The sequence below is a fragment of the Haliaeetus albicilla genome, chromosome 8 (assembly GCF_947461875.1).
Source record: "Haliaeetus albicilla chromosome 8, bHalAlb1.1, whole genome shotgun sequence".
Lineage (NCBI taxonomy): Eukaryota > Metazoa > Chordata > Aves > Accipitriformes > Accipitridae > Haliaeetus > Haliaeetus albicilla.
In genome coordinates, this window is record NC_091490.1 from 16777087 (window position 1) to 16795833 (window position 18747).

The window sequence follows — 18747 nt, forward strand, 5'->3', positions numbered from 1 at the left end:
TATAATTTTTCTGTAGGTTCTAGCCATCCTAATTGCGCTAGCCACATAAACAACTCTGAGGACTGAGATATGTACACATTTCTTGTTCCTTTGCTCTCCTGTCCATTCTGTCCTGTGAGCCAGCTGTGTACGGCAGAGGATGGAAATTGCATTCTCTTTTGGAGCGCAACTCTAGGTTTCTATCCTCTTTCTATCCTATGAAATTTAATTTGCAAAAGTAGGTCTAATTTTTTTTGCTCCAATATATTGAAATGTCAACTATATCTGTAGTGTTGCAGTTTGTACTAGGGTTTGAGTCTGCTTCCTAACAATACCATGCCCTTGGCTGGCAGGACCTGGGAGTCCTGCAGATGAACTTTTGCAGTGCCTTAAAAGGATTAAATGTTTCAAATCACCCTAGAACTGAGCCTGGTCTTATAGCCAAATTGATAAGCAAAAGAAGATTCTAGGTCTTGGCCTCATTAGCTGCTGAGACTAGATGTCAAAATGGCAAGCAGAGGGACTGCGAAAGATAAAGAAGACCTGACTTGGTCTGGTGGTACCAACAGTGAGTTTGGACCAGATGACTTTCAGAGGTCTTTCCCAGTCAAAACCTCTATGACTTTTTATTTTTTGGAAGCATCCACACAGAAATCCTGGAAATCTCTGAGATATCAAAAAGGAAAGTCATGCAATATTGACTACAACTTGTGAAGAAAGTGAACTAATGGACTGTGCATGCTACAAATAGATTGTGTGTGCTACAAAATGACTAGTGAACGCTATGTAAATCATACTTGGTATAGTGCAGGGTGTACCCAGAAGCACCATGCATGTCAGTAATTTTAGTGAATGACTATAGCAGAGCAGATGCAGTGGAAGAGCAGCACTGCTGAAAGATTTTAAAGGATAAATGTCAGATTCATCAAACATTATGTATTATGCGATAGGCTTATGCAGAGATTTAGCTTCCGGAATGATAGAGATTAAGGACGATTTATCATTTTGTCAGTCCTTGTTGGCTTAGGTCAGAGATGGCTTCTCAAAACATGCTGAGCCAGCTGGTCAATATAATAATTTTAACTATATCAACTTCCATTTAAGGCGTACACGAAGAGAAAAATACCACAGGTGCTGGGAATTAAGATAAAATATTAAATAACTCAAACTAAGAAAGGAGAATAAAACAAAGGTTATAGAAAGTATCAGCTATTATCACAAAAGGCAGCCCATTTAAGTTCATAAAAATCCCATGTATACATGTCCCCAAATCTTTTACACTTTCCAGTTTATCAAAAAGATGAACACTCAAAGTGAACATCTGCTAGCCTTCTCAGACAAAAGTATAGCGGCCTTCATGATGAATGCTCTTACTATGGCAGCTGAGACATATAGCAGCAGTCTCCTGGGATGGCAGTATTGCAAAGGAAGAAAAGAGTCTCTTAGGCAGCAAAATTCGACTAGCTGGGCCTATAGTGATCTCAGTCACTTACTTAGAGCTGTTAGGTAAGCTGGAAGGCAGAACATGTAATATGGGAAGGACCAGTGTTATGTATATGCAGCTGACACACGCTTAACAAGAAGCACTGTATATTATCTTCAGATTGTTTGCAAAGCGCAGTTGATGGGTCACCTAACTGCACCGAGCCTCACTAAAACCAGTGAAGATAACAGTGCCGGAACTAGGATAAGAAATAGTTTGTTCTAAATTAATACGAATGAACCTAACAGAGGTCATGTGTGTAGAAAACAACAGCTGTATATTCTCCAGCAAAGCTGAAAATAAATATCTGGCTTGAATCTTAGTGACCTTGCTTTAGTCTCACTTGCTTAGTGAGAAATAAACTCAACTGCACTCTGAACTCAATGAGAGGAAGATGAAAGCCCAAAATCAGAAAAGCATCCTCATTTGGGAGGGTATTGAAGCCTCATCTAGATTAAACATGGCTTAACATGGCACCGCTCTACAGGGAAGGACTAGAGTATATTTATTCAAGGGGTCTCTTAAATCAGAGCTATGCACTTGTGTCCTTAATGTATTAAAACCAGCTCATTAATGACTCTTCACTAAAGCTCTTAATCACCTGTTGATCGAGAGGGAAAAAAACCCCTCATACAAAGAATAACATATTCATTAAGTGGGAAGTGTTAGGTAGAGTCTTTTCCAAGATTAACAAAATGTAATATAATTTGTATTCCATGCTTTCCAAAAGACCAAAAACGAAGCTGAGGGATTCAAAGGCATTCTGCTAGGAAACAGAAAAGACACAGAATTATTACAGTATAACTTTATGTTTAAACAACACTCTGAATTTGTTTATCAAGCAATTTTGCTTTCTTTTATAGGCCACCCAGAAATCTTTCCTTTAGTTTTCACTACAAAGACTCAAGAGATTTTTAATTGCCGAGTTGATGAAGATGTCACAGAAGAAAATTGTTTCAAACTTATTAAAAAAGAGGACATCATTCAGGACTTGAAAACAAGAGCTACTATTTCTGATTTCCACCCTATCAAAAAAGTTGTCCTAGTATGTAGCTTATTTCATTCTCACTTTCAGACTTCATGCTCTCAGGGTATACATTCTTTTAATGATAAGGTCTGTCCTTGTTTGACTCTTTGTAAATACATTAATGCTGTAATATCCAACGGCTATAGGTCATGGACCACTGTCAACTCAAAGTTTCTCATGGCTCACCATGCACATTTGGTTTTTTAACTACTTTAGATTGAAAATATGCTAAAAGTAACATAAACATTATTGGTCTTGATTCTGTGAACTGGCAGAGCTTCACGTATTTTGGCTTCTCCTAATTCATGGCCTATTTATCAAGAATCATTAAAACTATTTCTTTTTTCTTTAATTCTCTGTATGAAAAGATTAGTTTTGTCCCAGTCGTATTTTTATTACAAAGTAAAATCCATCTGTTCTTTTCAATTAGTACATGAAATTCTGTGTTAAGACCACAAGATTAACCAGATACTGAATTTATACTAGTGGTAGCTTTGCCAGTCACAGGCTCATGTCTGTTTTGTATGTTATTTGCTTTCAGTTTTCCACTAATTGTTTTAATTAAAATAGGAATATCCAGGGGAAGAACTTTTGGTAGTTTTTGATGCAAAGTTCCAGTACGGACAGAACTTTTACTTTGTTGCTTCTGAGGAAGCCAAGGAAAACCTTCTGAAGGTAAGAAAATCCAAGTATACCACAGCATTGTTCTGTCTATTAATATTTCAGAATCTTGTCTCAAACATATACTTCAGGAATGGTATTGTATTCGTTAACATCTGATGCACTTGGCATGCCAGAGTGTTTCTCTAAAGCTAAATCTGACCATGGAAAAATACACGTATCACTGTAAAAATATCTTTTATACTGAGAAAGACTGAATTAAATTTTTGTATTTTACTTCAGAGGGCCAGTATAAGCCCCATTGCTGCATTTTTATCATAAGTGTTAATTTCCTCTGCCATGACCCAGGTTACTAAGTAAGACATAAAAATAAAAGATTATAATATATTGGGCATCTTCAAAGAAATATGATACCTATTTTTCACCATATGTATGCATCTATTCTTCAAATCATACTTTAAAATATTCTTGAGTTCTCAATAACTCTAGATATAGAAGATTTCCCCTTGTGCATTGCATCATAGGAGAAGGTTTATGGGTAGATTATATAATTTTTCAACATCAGTTTGTCACCCAGCATCAAGAGAAGTAACAATTAATAGAAAAGCAAATTGCAATTCCAGGCAGGAGGGCCCAATGTAGAAAATCACTATAAATTCCTTTTATATAACAGTGATTTGCTTTCAAGACAACAGTCTCTCTTTAGTAGTTAAATATTAAATATGTAACATTTATTGGAAAATTCTAATGCACAAATGAATGAACAGGAACTAACCCAATCATACCCAGGGGCACAGTATAGCCAGACTCGCTGCATTGAGACAAAGTAAAGAACGCGTGACTAAAGACTGAAAACTGGGTTTCTAGTGCATACTTACATTTCAGTAACAAATTTTTGAAAAAGTACCATTTCTCACTGATGTCACAGCGTCCAGAAACTGCAGAAGAAAAAGAAGGAGAAAAAGAAGAAGAAAATAGAGAGGAAACTCTGGAAATCCATCCTTATAAGCCTCCTGTCCACAAACCTTGGGTTTCTCTTGGCAGTGAAAAGGAAGTTGAAGAAGAATCTGTTAAAGACACTGTTATAAAGGTCAGAATCAACAGATGTTAGTCAATTAAATAAATATTTAAAAACCCCAAATTTATTTTAAGTTCCTTAAAAAAAAAAGGTCAGGAAACTGGAAGTTGCAATCCTAGTTTTGCTTGGGGTCTTTCAAGAAAAAAAAAGAAATAGAGAAATAGCTCGACTTTTAACAAAAACTGAAAGTGCTGCAGAAACTTTTTTTTTTTTTTACAACTCTGTTCTTTTTAAATCCTGCAAATAAGGTATGTAAGATTGCATTGGACATACTTTTTAAGCTGTAAGTTCAAAAGTCCTCATCATCTTTGGTCATTAGCATCTCTGCCACTTTTTGCTCAATTTACTATCTGGCCAGATTGCAAGTTGAGTCATTGTAATTACATTCTACGGACCTAGTTCTGTTTCCATGGAGTCCAGTGAACTCTGTTTCATTATATGGATGGCATTTAAGTAGCATGCAACACTTTTAAGGGCTCTCTACCTCGGAATAAATGTTACCAACTACAGGTATTACAAGCTGACTTTACAGAAGGGCATATTTGATTAATTACACCTACAAATTATACTGAGAAAATTATACATCCAAAAAGTAGATCCACTCACAGCTGTCGCCTAAGTTGTGATGTGTGCGGCATCTCCAAGCATTTAACTGTCTGTCCATGAGTGATTTTTACTCAATACCTAAATCCCTGTTCAGGGAAGACTGGCTAAGTTTTGATAGTTCTCAGCAACTGGACATCTTGCTTATACTTATAAAGATGTCTGATTGTTCTAAAGCTAATTCACAGTCACTAAATTTAACCCACATTCGCAGTCCAAGTATTCTGTATTCTACCTTGCTGGCAAGGTCCACTCAGAAGTATTCTCAGCCTACATTCCTTTCCAGTTCTGTGGGAGGTGCTGGGAAAACGTACCTGCCTATGAATCCAAGACAAAGCAATACCTCTCTACTGCCTGAAATCAAGTGCCTACCTCTCTTTATGGGTAGAAGTCAAGCCGCATCCCTTCTTCCTCCCTAGTTCTCACTATAACGAAACTCCTCACACAAATTTTTGTGCATCCTCCTTGGGGTACTTTTGTCTCTCTAGGCAATGCAAGGGAAGATGAAGTACCTCACCCAAAGTTGAGAATTGCACTAAGAGGGAAGGGCTGAAAAGTTAGGTCTTGGAAGTCCAATGCAGTATAACCTCCTGCAAATCAATCCTTTAATTAAAGGTGCAGTTTTGATATTGCATTAATTAGAAAATGTAATTCTTTTATCCTACTAGCAATAATCCAAACCGTTACCTAAAGGCAACTTCTTGTCTTAGAAATACAAATCTATCTTCTATTACATATGTAGGTTATTTATATAAGCACTTCAGAATTTCAAAATGTAGAAATATATGTAAACTCAGCACAGACATCATCAATAGAACTAATTCTACAATTATATGAGTGTTGCCATTTTACAGAACAAACTTTCCAAAAACTTTCTCCGCGCTAACTACAGAAATATCTCTTTTCCAGATTAAGTATATGATTTCTCGAGTACGCAAGAAGTTCGGTGCACCAATTACATTTACTGATAAGAATGCTTCACATGTAAAAGACAGTTATTTTGAATGCACGTCCTATCAAGACAAAACTTTCAGTATTAAAATACTTGAAAAAGATGTGGGCATACAAATGGTTCCAAAAGTAAAAGAAGCTAGTACTCAGACAAAATGGTAAGTGCGAGAAAATATTTATCAGCTTATTAAGCTACACACTGTCTCTGATCTCAGCTAAAGTTATGTAAATTAACCCTTCTGGAGTTACTCAGTTACAAACTGATTAAGAGAACAGAATTGGATGCTCTGTTTGCATCTTTGTTCTTTCACTCTTTTCCAAAGAGTTTCTAGAATAACTGAATATACTTAGCTTTTAATTTTACACATTACATGGGTTTCTGTCTTTGAAATTGTTTCTATACTTATGGACATTCAATTTTATTCCAATTGGTTAGGACCTATCCAAAAAATGCAGCCACACAGTATTTTCCTAGACAGTTGTCAAATGAAGAAAAAGAAGAGAGCCTGTCATCTGAGAAGCTGAAAGAATTTCTTACATCAGTACATTTAAGGTAAAATTACTGCAGCAATACATGTTAAAGGCTACCTGAAATAATATAGAATACAAGCAAGAACTGAGTGGACCATTGGTCTGGTCAAATACTGATTTTTTTTGTTTGTTTATATATACTTTTTGGGGTTTGTGCTGGTTTTGGCTGGGATAGAGTTAATTTCCTTCATAGTAGCTGGTACGGGGCTGTATTTTGGATTTGTGCTGGAAACAGCGTTGATAACCCAGGGATGTTTTAGTGACTGCTGAGCAGTGCTTGCACAGAGTCAAGGCCTTTTCTGCTTCTCACACCGCCCCACCAGTGAGCAGGCTGGGGCTGCACAAGAAGTTGGGAGGGGACACAGCTGGGACAGCCGACCCCGACTGACCAAAGGGGTATTCCAGACCACAGCACGTCATGCTCAGCATATACAGCTGGGGGAAGGAGGAGGAAGGGGGGGGACGTTTGTCTTCCCAAGTGACTGTCACACGTGATGGAGCCCTGCTTTCCTGGAGATGGCTGAACACCTGCCTGCCAATGGGAAGTGGTGAATGAATTCCCTGTTTTGCTTTGCTTGCATGCGCAGCTTTTGATTTCCCTATTAAACTGTCTTTATCTCAACCCATGAGTTTTCTCACTTTTACCGTTCTGATTCTCTCCCCCATTCCACTGCAGGAGAAGGGAGTGAGTGAGCAGCTGTGTGGTGCTTAGTTGCCGGCTGGGATTAAACCACAACAGCTTTGGATTTTCTCTTGCTTATTACTTTAATATTAACAAATAATATTAATATTTGTTTCTACAAAAATTAGCATGAAGTCTATGCCATGAATGTTGGTTTAAATAGATATTAGAACTGTTAAAGTTGATAGCAATACATCTTTTCGAACAAGCTGCAAAGCTGGTCTTTCAAACACTGCTCACTAAAGCAGAGGTTTATGCAGAAAAGCAAAGGTGCTGTCCTACAGCCCTTAGTCATGGGACAAGTCTCACTTACCGACATCTTTTGCACAAGAATTGGACAATTGCACTGTACTTGATCCACAGAGAACTAGAGTTAAATTATTGGTACAAGTAGTTATTTATATTTAAATGGAAAAGGGTTTCCTTACAGTGATGCATGACTGAGGAATTAATACTTTTTTTTTTTTACTACTGTAGTCATAATTTTGTGTAAAACAAAAGCTGCCTCTTTACAGAAATATTTGTAATTCTACTACTGAGCAGTCATATCTGCATTATTGAAAGTGTTAACTGTTCTTTTCACAAAACAGAATGGAGATTGCATTGCAGCAAAATGAAATTATGAATGCTTTTTTTGATGACTGGAAGGCCCTAGCAGAAGATGAAAACAGTTCTGGTGGCAAGCCAGATGTTTATCTTAAAGCATACCAATCATTTACAGATCTGCGGTACTTCAAGAACAGAACTATTAGCTGCGTTTGCTGGCATCCAACCATTTATGGTAATGCTGTTAAAATACTGATTTGAGACTTGAATGGCATGTATAATATGATGGCTATAAAATATCCATCTTTCATAAAATCATCAGCTTTTAAATTGAAAAACAAATCAAAACTGATTTAGTATGTCTGTCTGAATTGCTGATTTGAGACATAGTGAAAAATGAGACGGACAAATTCTTTGTAGAGTTCAGACAGGCCATGCAAAGTCCCTCACTAATGTTTAAGTAGAGATCATAGGAAAGGGTAATTTCTCCCTTGTAGGCTCATTTAAGTGGGGCTGCAACTCTGCCAGGTCCTTCTGGTGGCTCTGCATACCATTGTTCTTCTCCCCAAGGCTGGTTCTTGTAGCATGCCTAATACTTGTGAGGAATGTTACAGCCACAATGGGACTTGGCTCTGCTGAATGCCAGGGAGCATCACGAGGCATACTAAATGTCTCCTCCGGCTCCCTGCCGTGGATTATTGCTGTACACAGCCAGGCTTAAAGGCACAATTAAGTTCTATATAAATGTCCTAGCTGCACAGCATACTAAAAGCCAACACTGCAGCCTGTATAGGAAATTAATTCAGCTACAAAAGACTTGATTTCATGATGGGTGGCCAGGACTATGTGCCTGTCACATCATTTCAGGTGCAGTATTACACCATTAAGGAGTACTAGTAAAAAAGTTGAATTTTATCCTAATGCTTAGGTTCTACAGGTCATTGTTAAATAACTTAATTTTAAGTAACAAAAATAATTTCCTCAAAGTTGATATCTAAAAAGAAAAATATAAATACATGGTTGGGGTTTTTTTCTTTTTTTTGCACTGTATTCAGAAGGTATAAATGCAAGTGACTTTGAATAATTAACAGCATGTTGAAACTTGAATTGTCTCTTCTGAGAAAATTTGTTCTCTCTCTCAATCAGGGATTATAGCAGTGTCAGCAAGAGACCAGCTTTCTTACAAAGAGCAAGTTAACCTTTCTGATAAATCATTGCTGCAGCAGTCAGTAATACTTTTTTGGAGTTTTTTTGACTCTATGCATCCTCAGGTATTTAATCAAGACTTTTAAATATGCCAAGTGTTTAAATAACAAGAGAACAAACAATCAGTATGACTGTATTTCTCAACTCTTTTTCTTCTTTCTAGTTATTGTTGGAATGTCCTGAAGACATTTTCTGCTTTCAGTTCAGTCCAAGTGATCCAAGTATCATTGCTGGTGGCTGCATCAATGGACAGGTGTTAATTCTCTGCTTAAGAATAAAATTGGATATTTCTGTATTTTCTTAAGTATAAAAATAAGGGTGACGAGATGTACTCAACATCCATAGTAACACATAGGGTCAAAAGACAGATGTCAGTCTCAGAAATTCTCAGAAATTCTCTGATCCTGTACTGAAGTTATGCCTGGTTATTCCATAGCTGAGCCATTACTGTACAATTCTTCTTTGTAGTACTGATAAATAGGTCAAGCTGTAAAAACTTTTTTTTTTGTTGGGACAAGTGTAGTCTTTCAACTGATTGCGTCAGACTGAAGAGGCAATTAAAGACTTTGTAAGTTCTAGTGCAGAGAGTGAATTTGTTATTTTTCCCCCAAACTTCCATGAATTCTATTTGAAAAAATGTGTATTAATATAAAGGATGAAATAATTCATAATATACTCATTTCTCATTGTAGGTTGTACTGTGGGATATTTCTCAACATGAAGAAAAGCTGCAAAATGCAAAAACTGTTGCTGATGGAATCAAGATAACAGCTGTTAACACGGTGAATGCTTCCATTCTAAATATATTGCAGTACATCTATATGTCTGGGGGGAAAAATGGGTGAAGGTATCCTGACACAAAACAGAGGAATAAATAATCTTTGTAATGAGAGACTAGAAAGGATAAGAAACCTGATGAGTTCATGAAATAAACCTGTTATCACAATAGAATTTATACCTGATTAGTCCAGCTTAATAGCTTCACTGCATTTTGTGCAGACCTAGGCTTCAATAAGACTGTTCTTTAATAGCCACCAACATATACTCAACTCTTGCCTTGTGAAGCCTATCAAATACATGTAGCATTTGTTGACGAACGTAATACTGAAAATTATTCTGGAAGTTTATGGACAGAAAAAGGTAGCTTGGAAGATGAGAAGCAGATTTCAGTGGAAGGAGACTATAAAGGGGGTAAGCAGAAGAGAGACCTAAGAGCAAAGGAGGAACTAGTAACGTAAGTGGATGTGTGTGCACCTGTAAAGGCATGTCACAATTCTTTTTAGAGCTTCATATCCAAAGGCCTGTTTTGATGTTTTCCATTTTTTTCTAAAGGGAAGGTGTTAGACCCCTAAAAAGTTCTACAAACTGATCTGAAATATGTGAAGCAGCATTAACAGTATGTAAAGTAACCTTTTTTCTTTGACAGGTCTACTGTTGTATTTTGGAAATACACTAAGATATCTCTTTTTAAAACATTTCTAGGAATCACTTATGCAAGTCCAGCAGAGTAGCACAGAGCCAACCCTAGTGAGATACTGTGCAGTCTCTTCCATACAGTATAGTCATAAAAAACCAGTAACAGATATACATTGGCTGCCAGATTATTTCGAGGTGAGTTTTAAAATTCACTTTTCTTCTTTTTATTGTTTTCCTAATATACTACCTCAGAAATCATAGTGTAAACTCAAGATAAAATATTAAAGATTCAATTATTTGTAATAACCTTCATTATTTCTCACTGCATTTTCTAAATATTAGATAATCTGGTGCCACTTGTCCTGTTCATTGTGCTTTACAACTGTGCTGTGCTCTCAATCTGAAAAGAATCTGCTCACACTGGATAAAAATTATGTAGCTTTACTGAAAATTGTAATTCAAAATTATAATAAACCTTCCATATCTAAAATATGTTGAATTTCTACTACAAGCAATCTAGCCTGCCACCAAGAATTCAGAGAAATAATTTCAATTACCTAAATATCTAGGCACCCAAGAATGGTGTTACTGTAGTTACCTTAATTCTTCTAGGTGCTGCCTGAGTACTCAAAACTTATATTTTCTGTGATGGTTTTAAAGCTCTGTAGTACTTAGGGTACATAGTACAATTAAAGGATCCAACACTACTACAGGAGTATTGGATGCTCATTTACTATCAAAGTACTGCGAATGTTGCCCAAATTAATTTGAAGTGCAAATGTAGTCAAATGCAAAATCAAATGGAGGTCAAGAGGAAGAAAAACTGAGCTTTTTGGAAGAGCAAAAAAAAAAAAAAAAAACTCAAAAAAGAGTTTATGCAAATTAATCACAGCATCATAGAATGGTTTGGCTTGGAAGGGACCTTAAAGATCATCTAGTTCCAACCCCCCTGCCACAGGCCACAGGCAGGGACACCTTCCACTAGACCAGGTTGCTCAAAGCCCCATCCAACCTGGCCTTGGACACTTCCAGGGATGGGGCATCCACAACTTCTCTGGGCAACATGTTCTAGTGCCTCATCACCCTCACAGTAGAGACTTTTTTTCTAATATCTAATCTAAATCTACCCTCTTTCAGTTTAAAACCATTACCCCTCTTCCTATCACTACACTCCCTGTTAAAGAGTCCGTTGCCATCTTTTCTGTAGGCCCCCTTTAGGTACCAGAAGGCTGCTATAAGGTCTCCCTGGAGCCTTCTCTTCTCAAGGCTAAACAACCTCAACTGTCTCAGCCTGTCCTCATAGGAGAGGTGCTCCAGCCCCCTGATCATCTTTTTGGCCCTCCTCTAGACCCGCTCCATGTCTTTCTTAAGCTGGGGGCCCCAGAGCTGAACACAGTACTCCAGGTGGGGTCTCACAAGAGCAGAGTAGAAGAGAATCACCTCCCTCAACCTGCTAGCCACACTTCTTTTGATGCAACCTGGAATGCAATTGGCTTTCTGGGCTGTGAGTGCACATTGCTGGCTCCTATCCAGGTTTTCATCCACTAATAGCCCCAGGTCCTTTTCCACAGGGCTGCTCTCAATCCACTCATCACCCAGCCTGTATTGGTGCTTGGGATTGCCCCAACCCATGTGCAGGACCTTGTACTTGGCCTTGTTGAACTTCATTCGCATGGGCCCACCTCTCAAGCCTGTCAAGGTCCCTCTGGATGGCATCCCTTCCCTCCAGCGTGTCGACTGCACCACACAGCTTAGTGTCGTTAGCAAACTTGCTGAAGGTGCACTCAATCCCACTGTCCACGTCGCCAACAAAGATGTTAAATAGCGCCAGTCCCAATACCGACCCATGAGGAACTTCATACATACAGCAGTCCTTAGCAACATTACCAGAAAAGTGAGGAAAAGGGTGCACATGTATCACAAAAAGAAAGCTGATACAACTGTTCATTAATAAATTATGCTACAGTAGTACCCATGGATACTAATTCGTACCAATGTAAAACATGAAGAAAGCGATTGGATAGCAGAATGCTGTTGTGGCCTTTGTTGTCTGGGTGAGGTTTTTTCGCCAAGGTTTAGGCTCAGAAAGCTATTTTCATGTTTATCTGGGATAACAGATACAGGAAACCCATGCTTGATAAATAACACTGACAAAGGAATCATTTTGTCAATATTTAGCAAAGTACTGGGACATACTTTTTATTATATAAACATGGAATGTGTGTTGGCCTTTGCACAGCATTGCAGTTTTTATGGCACAGTTTCTAAAATCAGCAGTTTATTATTACATATCAATGAAAAAGTGTTCAAAGTTATATCCAGAACCTAATTCAGCTTTGCACGGTTTTGAGAATACTATTTTGACTCCAGGTAGGCAACTCATGAATGAAAATACGAGTAGGATTTAGCCTAAAAAAAAAAAAAAAAAAAGCATAGCTGAAACTTTGCCATGTGGTTGATAAGTACAGTTTTAGCCAGAGTATATATGTTTTGCATATACCGGAAATTATATTTCATCAGGGCATAGCCTATAATCACTTGTTCCCTCCCCCCCTGCCGATACCCTTCCTTTATTTTTCTGAATAAATTAAAATAAATTTGGTATAAAACAATGACTACTTGGTAAATGATAAGTACTATAAAACCTGAAGAACCCCACCATACACAAACTAAACTGTTAATAATTAATATTTGAAGGCACCACTACCATCCCACAGTGTGGTCTAGCCAAGATAATTTCAGAGATATGACCCATGGTGTAAACCTGTCAAAGAGATATCACTCCCACTCCACTTAACTGTTCAAGATAAATTTCTCAATGATTTGCTCTTTGATTAAGCTGGATTAAAAAAAGTTAAACATGGCAACCTAAGGAGGGCCTGACTTGCAGTGGTGCCAGCAAGTATTTATCCTGCTGACTTAATTCAGAATTTTAGGTGTTTAGCAGGCAAAGCTGGTATCAGCTCACTTGAAATACATTTGTAAAATAGCTTGACTTTATAACTACAAGTTAATAAGTCCTGATTTTCAAACCTTACCTAAGCAGAAACAGTGACTTAATTTCTAGAAGCCCATTTTATGTGTTGAAGTACTTAGCAGAGTATAATTTTTGTCTCTCATTATCTTCTCCCCCTGTAATTATTATTACTGTTATTTTTAGGACAACCAAATGGCTGCTACTTTTGATAAGAGAGCTGAAACTCGTGTGCAGCTTGTAACCTGCTCCCCTGATTGGTATATACAATACATACTCTACAAGACATCTTCCAGTTTCCTTTGGAAAGCTTTATGGAGCATACTCCATGATTTAACTAGCACACTTCTGGATTCCTATCAGCCTATCCTGAATAGCTGAAACTCTGTATGGAGAAGACAAGCACATCAAGTTCTTGGCCAGTTAAGCCCTTTACAGTAACGGCATTAAGGGTCCATTAACTGAAAAACCTCACATGTATACATTTATATTCTGTGTATACCTTAAGAAGAGTGTTGATCACACATGCATAGGCCTGGAGAACAACACCCCCACACTTACATTGATTATGTGACTTGCATGAAAAGCTCTTAAAGATTTTGAGGCCATAGAAATACTCTAAACTACACTTAAACTTGTACGCTAGCTAGGCAAAATTATTCTCTGTGAATCTCCTGTTTTGTGGACTTAATAGTCATGATGGTTATGACCAGATATCCCATGTGAAAGACTGGCAAGGGGGCAGAATGCAAAAAGTGGAAATAAGTGTTTAGCTTTCATGATGGCAAAAGGCTTAAGGCTTCAAGGCTGCATGGCTGGGTTCAATCATATATTTGCTAGTTACATCAAAAGGAGGGTTGGAGAGAGCAAAATTTTGTCGTGATATGAAGTCATTTTCCCTAATCAAATATAGAGAAGACTTCAAAGAATTAAGTTAGAAGAACGATTGCAAATACAGTTGTTAATAAGTTTGCAGTGTAATGCAAGTAATGCACATGGAAGAAATAATTTAAACTACTTGCACACCAGGGCTCCAAATTAAAAGTATTCATGTAAAGTAGGAGCAGGGAAGTCACTGTAATGTCATCCTTGAAGAGCACAGGTCCCTGAGCAACTCCTGCTAGAAAAGGGGAAGAGATGTCAGCAATGAGGAAAATTATCATTATCTCTATCAAATCTGTGAATGAATGTCCAGAGTAGAGCAGCAGGAACAATCGGAGGGCTGAAAACTCCAATGAGATGACAGATTCAAGTGAGTGGGACAATTTGCCTTGAATGTCAGCAAATAAATTGGTACACACAAGAATTGGGAATGAAGTTCTATTTGGATTACTAAGATCACCCGCTACAGAATTCTGTCCAGTTCTCTCAGCCTCCAGAAATTTCACCCAGGTAGTGCCAGTAACTTTACCCAGTAACTCCCCATAAGCAAGCTGTATGAATGCTATCTAGCTGCTTTGGTATAGTGAACAACTGATGAAATGGTGAATAAAAGAATATATGCCATCATTTACAAAAGAAGCAATTAAGTATTTAGCATTTGTCTGATTTTCAGAGTCTCTATTGCTACGTAAAGTTTGAAGATGAAAGGCTAAAAAAAGGCAACTTTAAAATGTGTGGGGAAAACAGCATCTGACTTTGAAACAAAAACAAGGAATAACATTATACAATCATTTTGCAGCTCAGTATTATTTTGGAATATTCCAGCCACCAAACTTCCTGAACAACTTTCATCTGAGAAAGTAAGAGAGGGGGAAATTTTTGATATGCCCCCTGATGTTCCAGATACTTTTAAGCATCTAAATCTCTGCTGGAAACCTCTCGTAAAGGTACTGTACACAAATATATAACAGAAGGATCAAGCCAAACTGTAGATAAGGCCAGAACTCCATAGGAATGTATTCTTTTGCTTCCCAACTCTGATTTTTCCAGCAAATTGTGACTTCCGTGTGAATTTCATTCTGACTTTGAAATGAAAGACTTCAACATTCCTCTGAAACTTCAGTAAAATGCATTTTGAAAAGCCAACTCACAAGAAACAGCACAACTGCCTCTTAAAAACGGCAGTAGGTGCAAAAGTAGTTGTATTAATAGTGTAAGTTCCTATCAGCCTTTTCAACCGCTGTGCTATCTCAGTGGGTCCCAAACTGTGAAACATGGTCATGGTCAGCAGAACCATAATTACTGGCAACCCAGCAGTCAGTCCAATTGAAATGGTCATAGCAGTTTGTGAAAAAAGTGAGGCTGAAAATAATCGGGGGGGGGGGGGGGGGGGGGGGAGGCGGGATTTTGGACCTGCTGATCTGTGCTGCTCAGAATAGCTGTAGCTGGTACAGTTGTTGAACAAGCATTACCACTAGAGCTGGGGTTTTTTTCTAGAAATATGGCAAAATCCTTACAGGGAAAGGCTAACACAAGAGAAACCACAGGTTTGCATTTTCTCTGTGCTTGCACATGAGGCAGCAAATACTCTTCATGGAGTATTACAAACACACTGCAAACTGAAAAGACCTGTTCCATTACAGCAGAAAGTCATTTAGTCTTGTACCTTAAAGATCTGACAAAATGAGTTACCAAATGCATTTTTTCTGAACAGATAAACTTGTGCGAAAGTGATATCAACACAGAGTATGGACCCGTCAGAATTAGTTTAAGGGAACTGCATTATCATTACAAAACCTCAGGTAATATTTTTATTACACCTTATTGGGTAAAATGTTTTTAATAAGCTTATATTTCAGTATATACATAATGAAAGCTGAGCAACAAAACGTTGTATAGCTAAATGCATCTGGGGAAAAGGGTTTCTTAAATATACTGGTATTCAAAGTGTGACATACATGTATTGACTAAAGATACGTACATGTATTGAATACAAAAAGAGCAGTTCTGTATCCACAGTAACTCTGCCAGGTTTCACTTAATAGCCCATGCAAGTCCTCCACCCAGTCTCTTTATCCCTGAAACAATATGTCCTTTTCAGCCCTTGCAGAATACTATTTCCGGAAAAATAATCCTGGAGTAACAGTATATGTTGTAGGTATTTCTGCAGTGCTTTGGATAACGGTGTCACTCTTCACCACAGAGCGTGAAGTTAGCACTTCACATTCCATAGTAGATCAGTTCTTATTATGGTACTTTGTGGTAGGGACACACTACTAATCCCTCTGTAAAAGCTGGCAAGCTGACACACAGGTAGCACAAGTGTTGGACTACCTGAGAGAGTGACTGCAAACCATGCCAGAAAATGCCTTTCAGGCAATTGAGCCGCTGTGGCATAGCTGCTCTGGTGCACACTGTCACAGCACAGACCGCAGGAGACAGGTTGTGCCGCTCCCTGGAGCAGAAACGTTAGCTCCTGGTTGCAGCAGCTAAGGGGGGATGTATAAGGGCAGTTCCCACAGAGACACTGGTGCTGTGTAAAACTGATGAAGAACAGAATGGTGCTATCCTAAGTAGTTGTCCGGGTATGGGAAGCACTGACTTCAGAGCAGCTGCAGCCAACAGGGAGATTCCACCAGGAAACAGTTAACCTACAGAACTGCTGCTTTACTTGGCAGTCTTTCTTCATGTCTCCTCTTGAAATTCCCCTTATCCATGAACTACATTTATAAGACAAAGGATTTGCTTGGTCTGATAAATTCCAGTGTATAATGAATAGATGTATCCATATTGCTTCCCAGAGAAGGTGCAATCTCTGAACACACTAGAAGTACCCACCAAAGAGAGCCCATATACAGAGATGAGTAATTCTTCAAGCAAAAATCTGAAAGTCCTACAGAGTATCTCCACCGACTTTTTTGTTGGAACTGAAGTAAGTGGAAATAATAGATTATTAATGAAAATGTTAATCCAAGATATCCAAAAGACTGAACAATTAAATGAAAGAGTTTTCACAAATGTATGGACTTGCATGTTTTCTTCAGGTGTTAACTAAAAGGATTTTTCTGGACATGCCACATTTTATTCCCATCTTAATGCATTTAGCTTCACGCTTAAAATAATAATAAAACCCCAATATTTGGTAGACTATGAACCCTGACTTCAAGGGCAGAATTAGAAGACATTTCCAAAATATGTTGAACTTAACTACCTGCTATCAGGAACCAAACAGTATTTCCTTATTCCAGAACCCATAAGATGAGTAGTATTTTTTTAGAGTTGTCACAAATGTCAGGTGAAAATGTTTATACTACCGTTTCCCCCACAACTTATTTCTACTTTAGGAATTCCCACCTATTCATAGCCCTCTACCTACCCCATGTATCTAAAATTCCCAAATCTTTCCCAGTTTTGAGTTCATATGGAAATGAAAATTTGGCTTCTAGCCACCTTTTTGCTTCCAGTCACACTTTCCCCAAATAGTGGAGCAAAGCATGAACTGTAAAAACCAAGCACCTCATTCTGCAGGAAGGACTGCCTACATACATGATGGTAAGTAAAGCAGTTTTGGCAATACCTAACTAAAAAATGATGATCCAAAATTTTAGTGTTTTTTTCAGTCATTGGCTGCAAATTTAGGTTTTAATTTACTCAGAACATATTTAGTGATGGTTATAATTAAGCAATCACAGCTTAAAAACAAGTCACTTTGATATAAACCACCAAGCTCTAACATTAGCATTTACTTGATTTTTCTGGCATCGCAGGATGGAGAAATCATTTATTCTGACTGGAAAATGGAAATTGAGAGTGACTCAGCAAAACCAGTTAGTAAGTTCAAGTTTCTCAATACCTGTTTAAACCTTAATATATCGCTAACTTTAAAATATTTGCACCTATACTCTGCCTTTTTAAGGTTCTTGCTCATCTGCTATATTAGTCTATCTCACTGATGACACTAGGATTTAGCAGTACACCCTCAAAAGTGCAAGCAGTTTAGCTGTCATGACAGAATAGCAAAAACCCTCTCCAATATCACAGGTGCATCACTATGTACCTAATTGGCACAAATCATGGAAGTAACTAGATTTGCAGCAATTCTGATTCCTATACCATGTGAGCAAAAAAATGAGGCCTATATCTTTGAAGCCTGTGCTGGATCCTGCACTCTTGTTTCCCTTTGCATAACTCCCATTGTGAGGATGATCACTAATGCACTAGTTACAAGTAACTGCCTTTTTCATTCCATTAGTTCAGAAGCACACACAGAAAGACACCATCCACACAGAAACTATCAACACTCTCCAGAGATCTCCATTTTTTAAAGACATCATTCTAAGTGTTGGAGGCCGGAATTTTGCCATTTGGAAAGAAGGCGTTACAGTAAGTTACTTTAACACAGCTGTAACATAATTGATAGATATCCAAGACAGAACTATAACAGTCTCAGAATCTGTATTTTCAGAAATGTTTGTAAGTCACAAAGCTTCATAGTTTAGAAATAAATTGGGTATAAGAAGAGCTTTTCCTTTGTCTTCACATCAGAAAACTATTTTAGAAATAGCTTTGTAAACTTGCCTTTTACAGAAAAAAAAAAGTTACCTTCTTCAATTCCAACCTTGTAAACACTGTAGCTTCTCAAGAAATTATTATTTCTGCTGCTAGGGAAACCAGAGAATAAAGGCAATGTGTGCTAAACAGGTCTGAAGAACTCATTTAGGATGCAGTCTTTTCATCATCTGAAGACAAAGAAATGTGGGGGTTTTTA

The 18747-nt window shown here is 37.8% G+C and overlaps 1 protein-coding gene across 5 annotated transcripts in view; it reads left to right on the forward strand.

Annotated features, from left to right (window-relative positions):
• DNAI3 (dynein axonemal intermediate chain 3) overlaps nucleotides 1–18747 on the forward strand; it is a 31996-nt gene that overhangs the window by 9284 nt on the left and 3965 nt on the right. For 4 of the 5 annotated variants that reach the window (XR_011325741.1, XM_069789125.1, XM_069789124.1 and 1 more), the window contains 16 exons: nucleotides 2326–2507; nucleotides 3060–3164; nucleotides 4039–4200; nucleotides 5701–5900; nucleotides 6179–6295; nucleotides 7546–7736; nucleotides 8648–8772; nucleotides 8871–8960; nucleotides 9400–9489; nucleotides 10190–10318; nucleotides 13284–13357; nucleotides 14779–14926; nucleotides 15694–15781; nucleotides 16781–16911; nucleotides 17747–17810; nucleotides 18232–18362. Coding sequence is in view for 4 of the 5 variants with exons in the window: in XM_069789125.1 (XP_069645226.1) it covers nucleotides 2326–2507; nucleotides 3060–3164; nucleotides 4039–4200; nucleotides 5701–5900; nucleotides 6179–6295; nucleotides 7546–7736; nucleotides 8648–8772; nucleotides 8871–8960; nucleotides 9400–9489; nucleotides 10190–10318; nucleotides 13284–13357; nucleotides 14779–14926; nucleotides 15694–15781; nucleotides 16781–16911; nucleotides 17747–17810; nucleotides 18232–18362 (2027 nt within the window). In the remaining variant the exon portion in view is untranslated. The remainder of the gene's footprint in view (nucleotides 1–2325; nucleotides 2508–3059; nucleotides 3165–4038; nucleotides 4201–5700; nucleotides 5901–6178; nucleotides 6296–7545; nucleotides 7737–8647; nucleotides 8773–8870; nucleotides 8961–9399; nucleotides 9490–10189; nucleotides 10319–13283; nucleotides 13358–14778; nucleotides 14927–15693; nucleotides 15782–16780; nucleotides 16912–17746; nucleotides 17811–18231; nucleotides 18363–18747) is intronic. The other variant, XM_069789127.1, reaches the window with a different exon arrangement.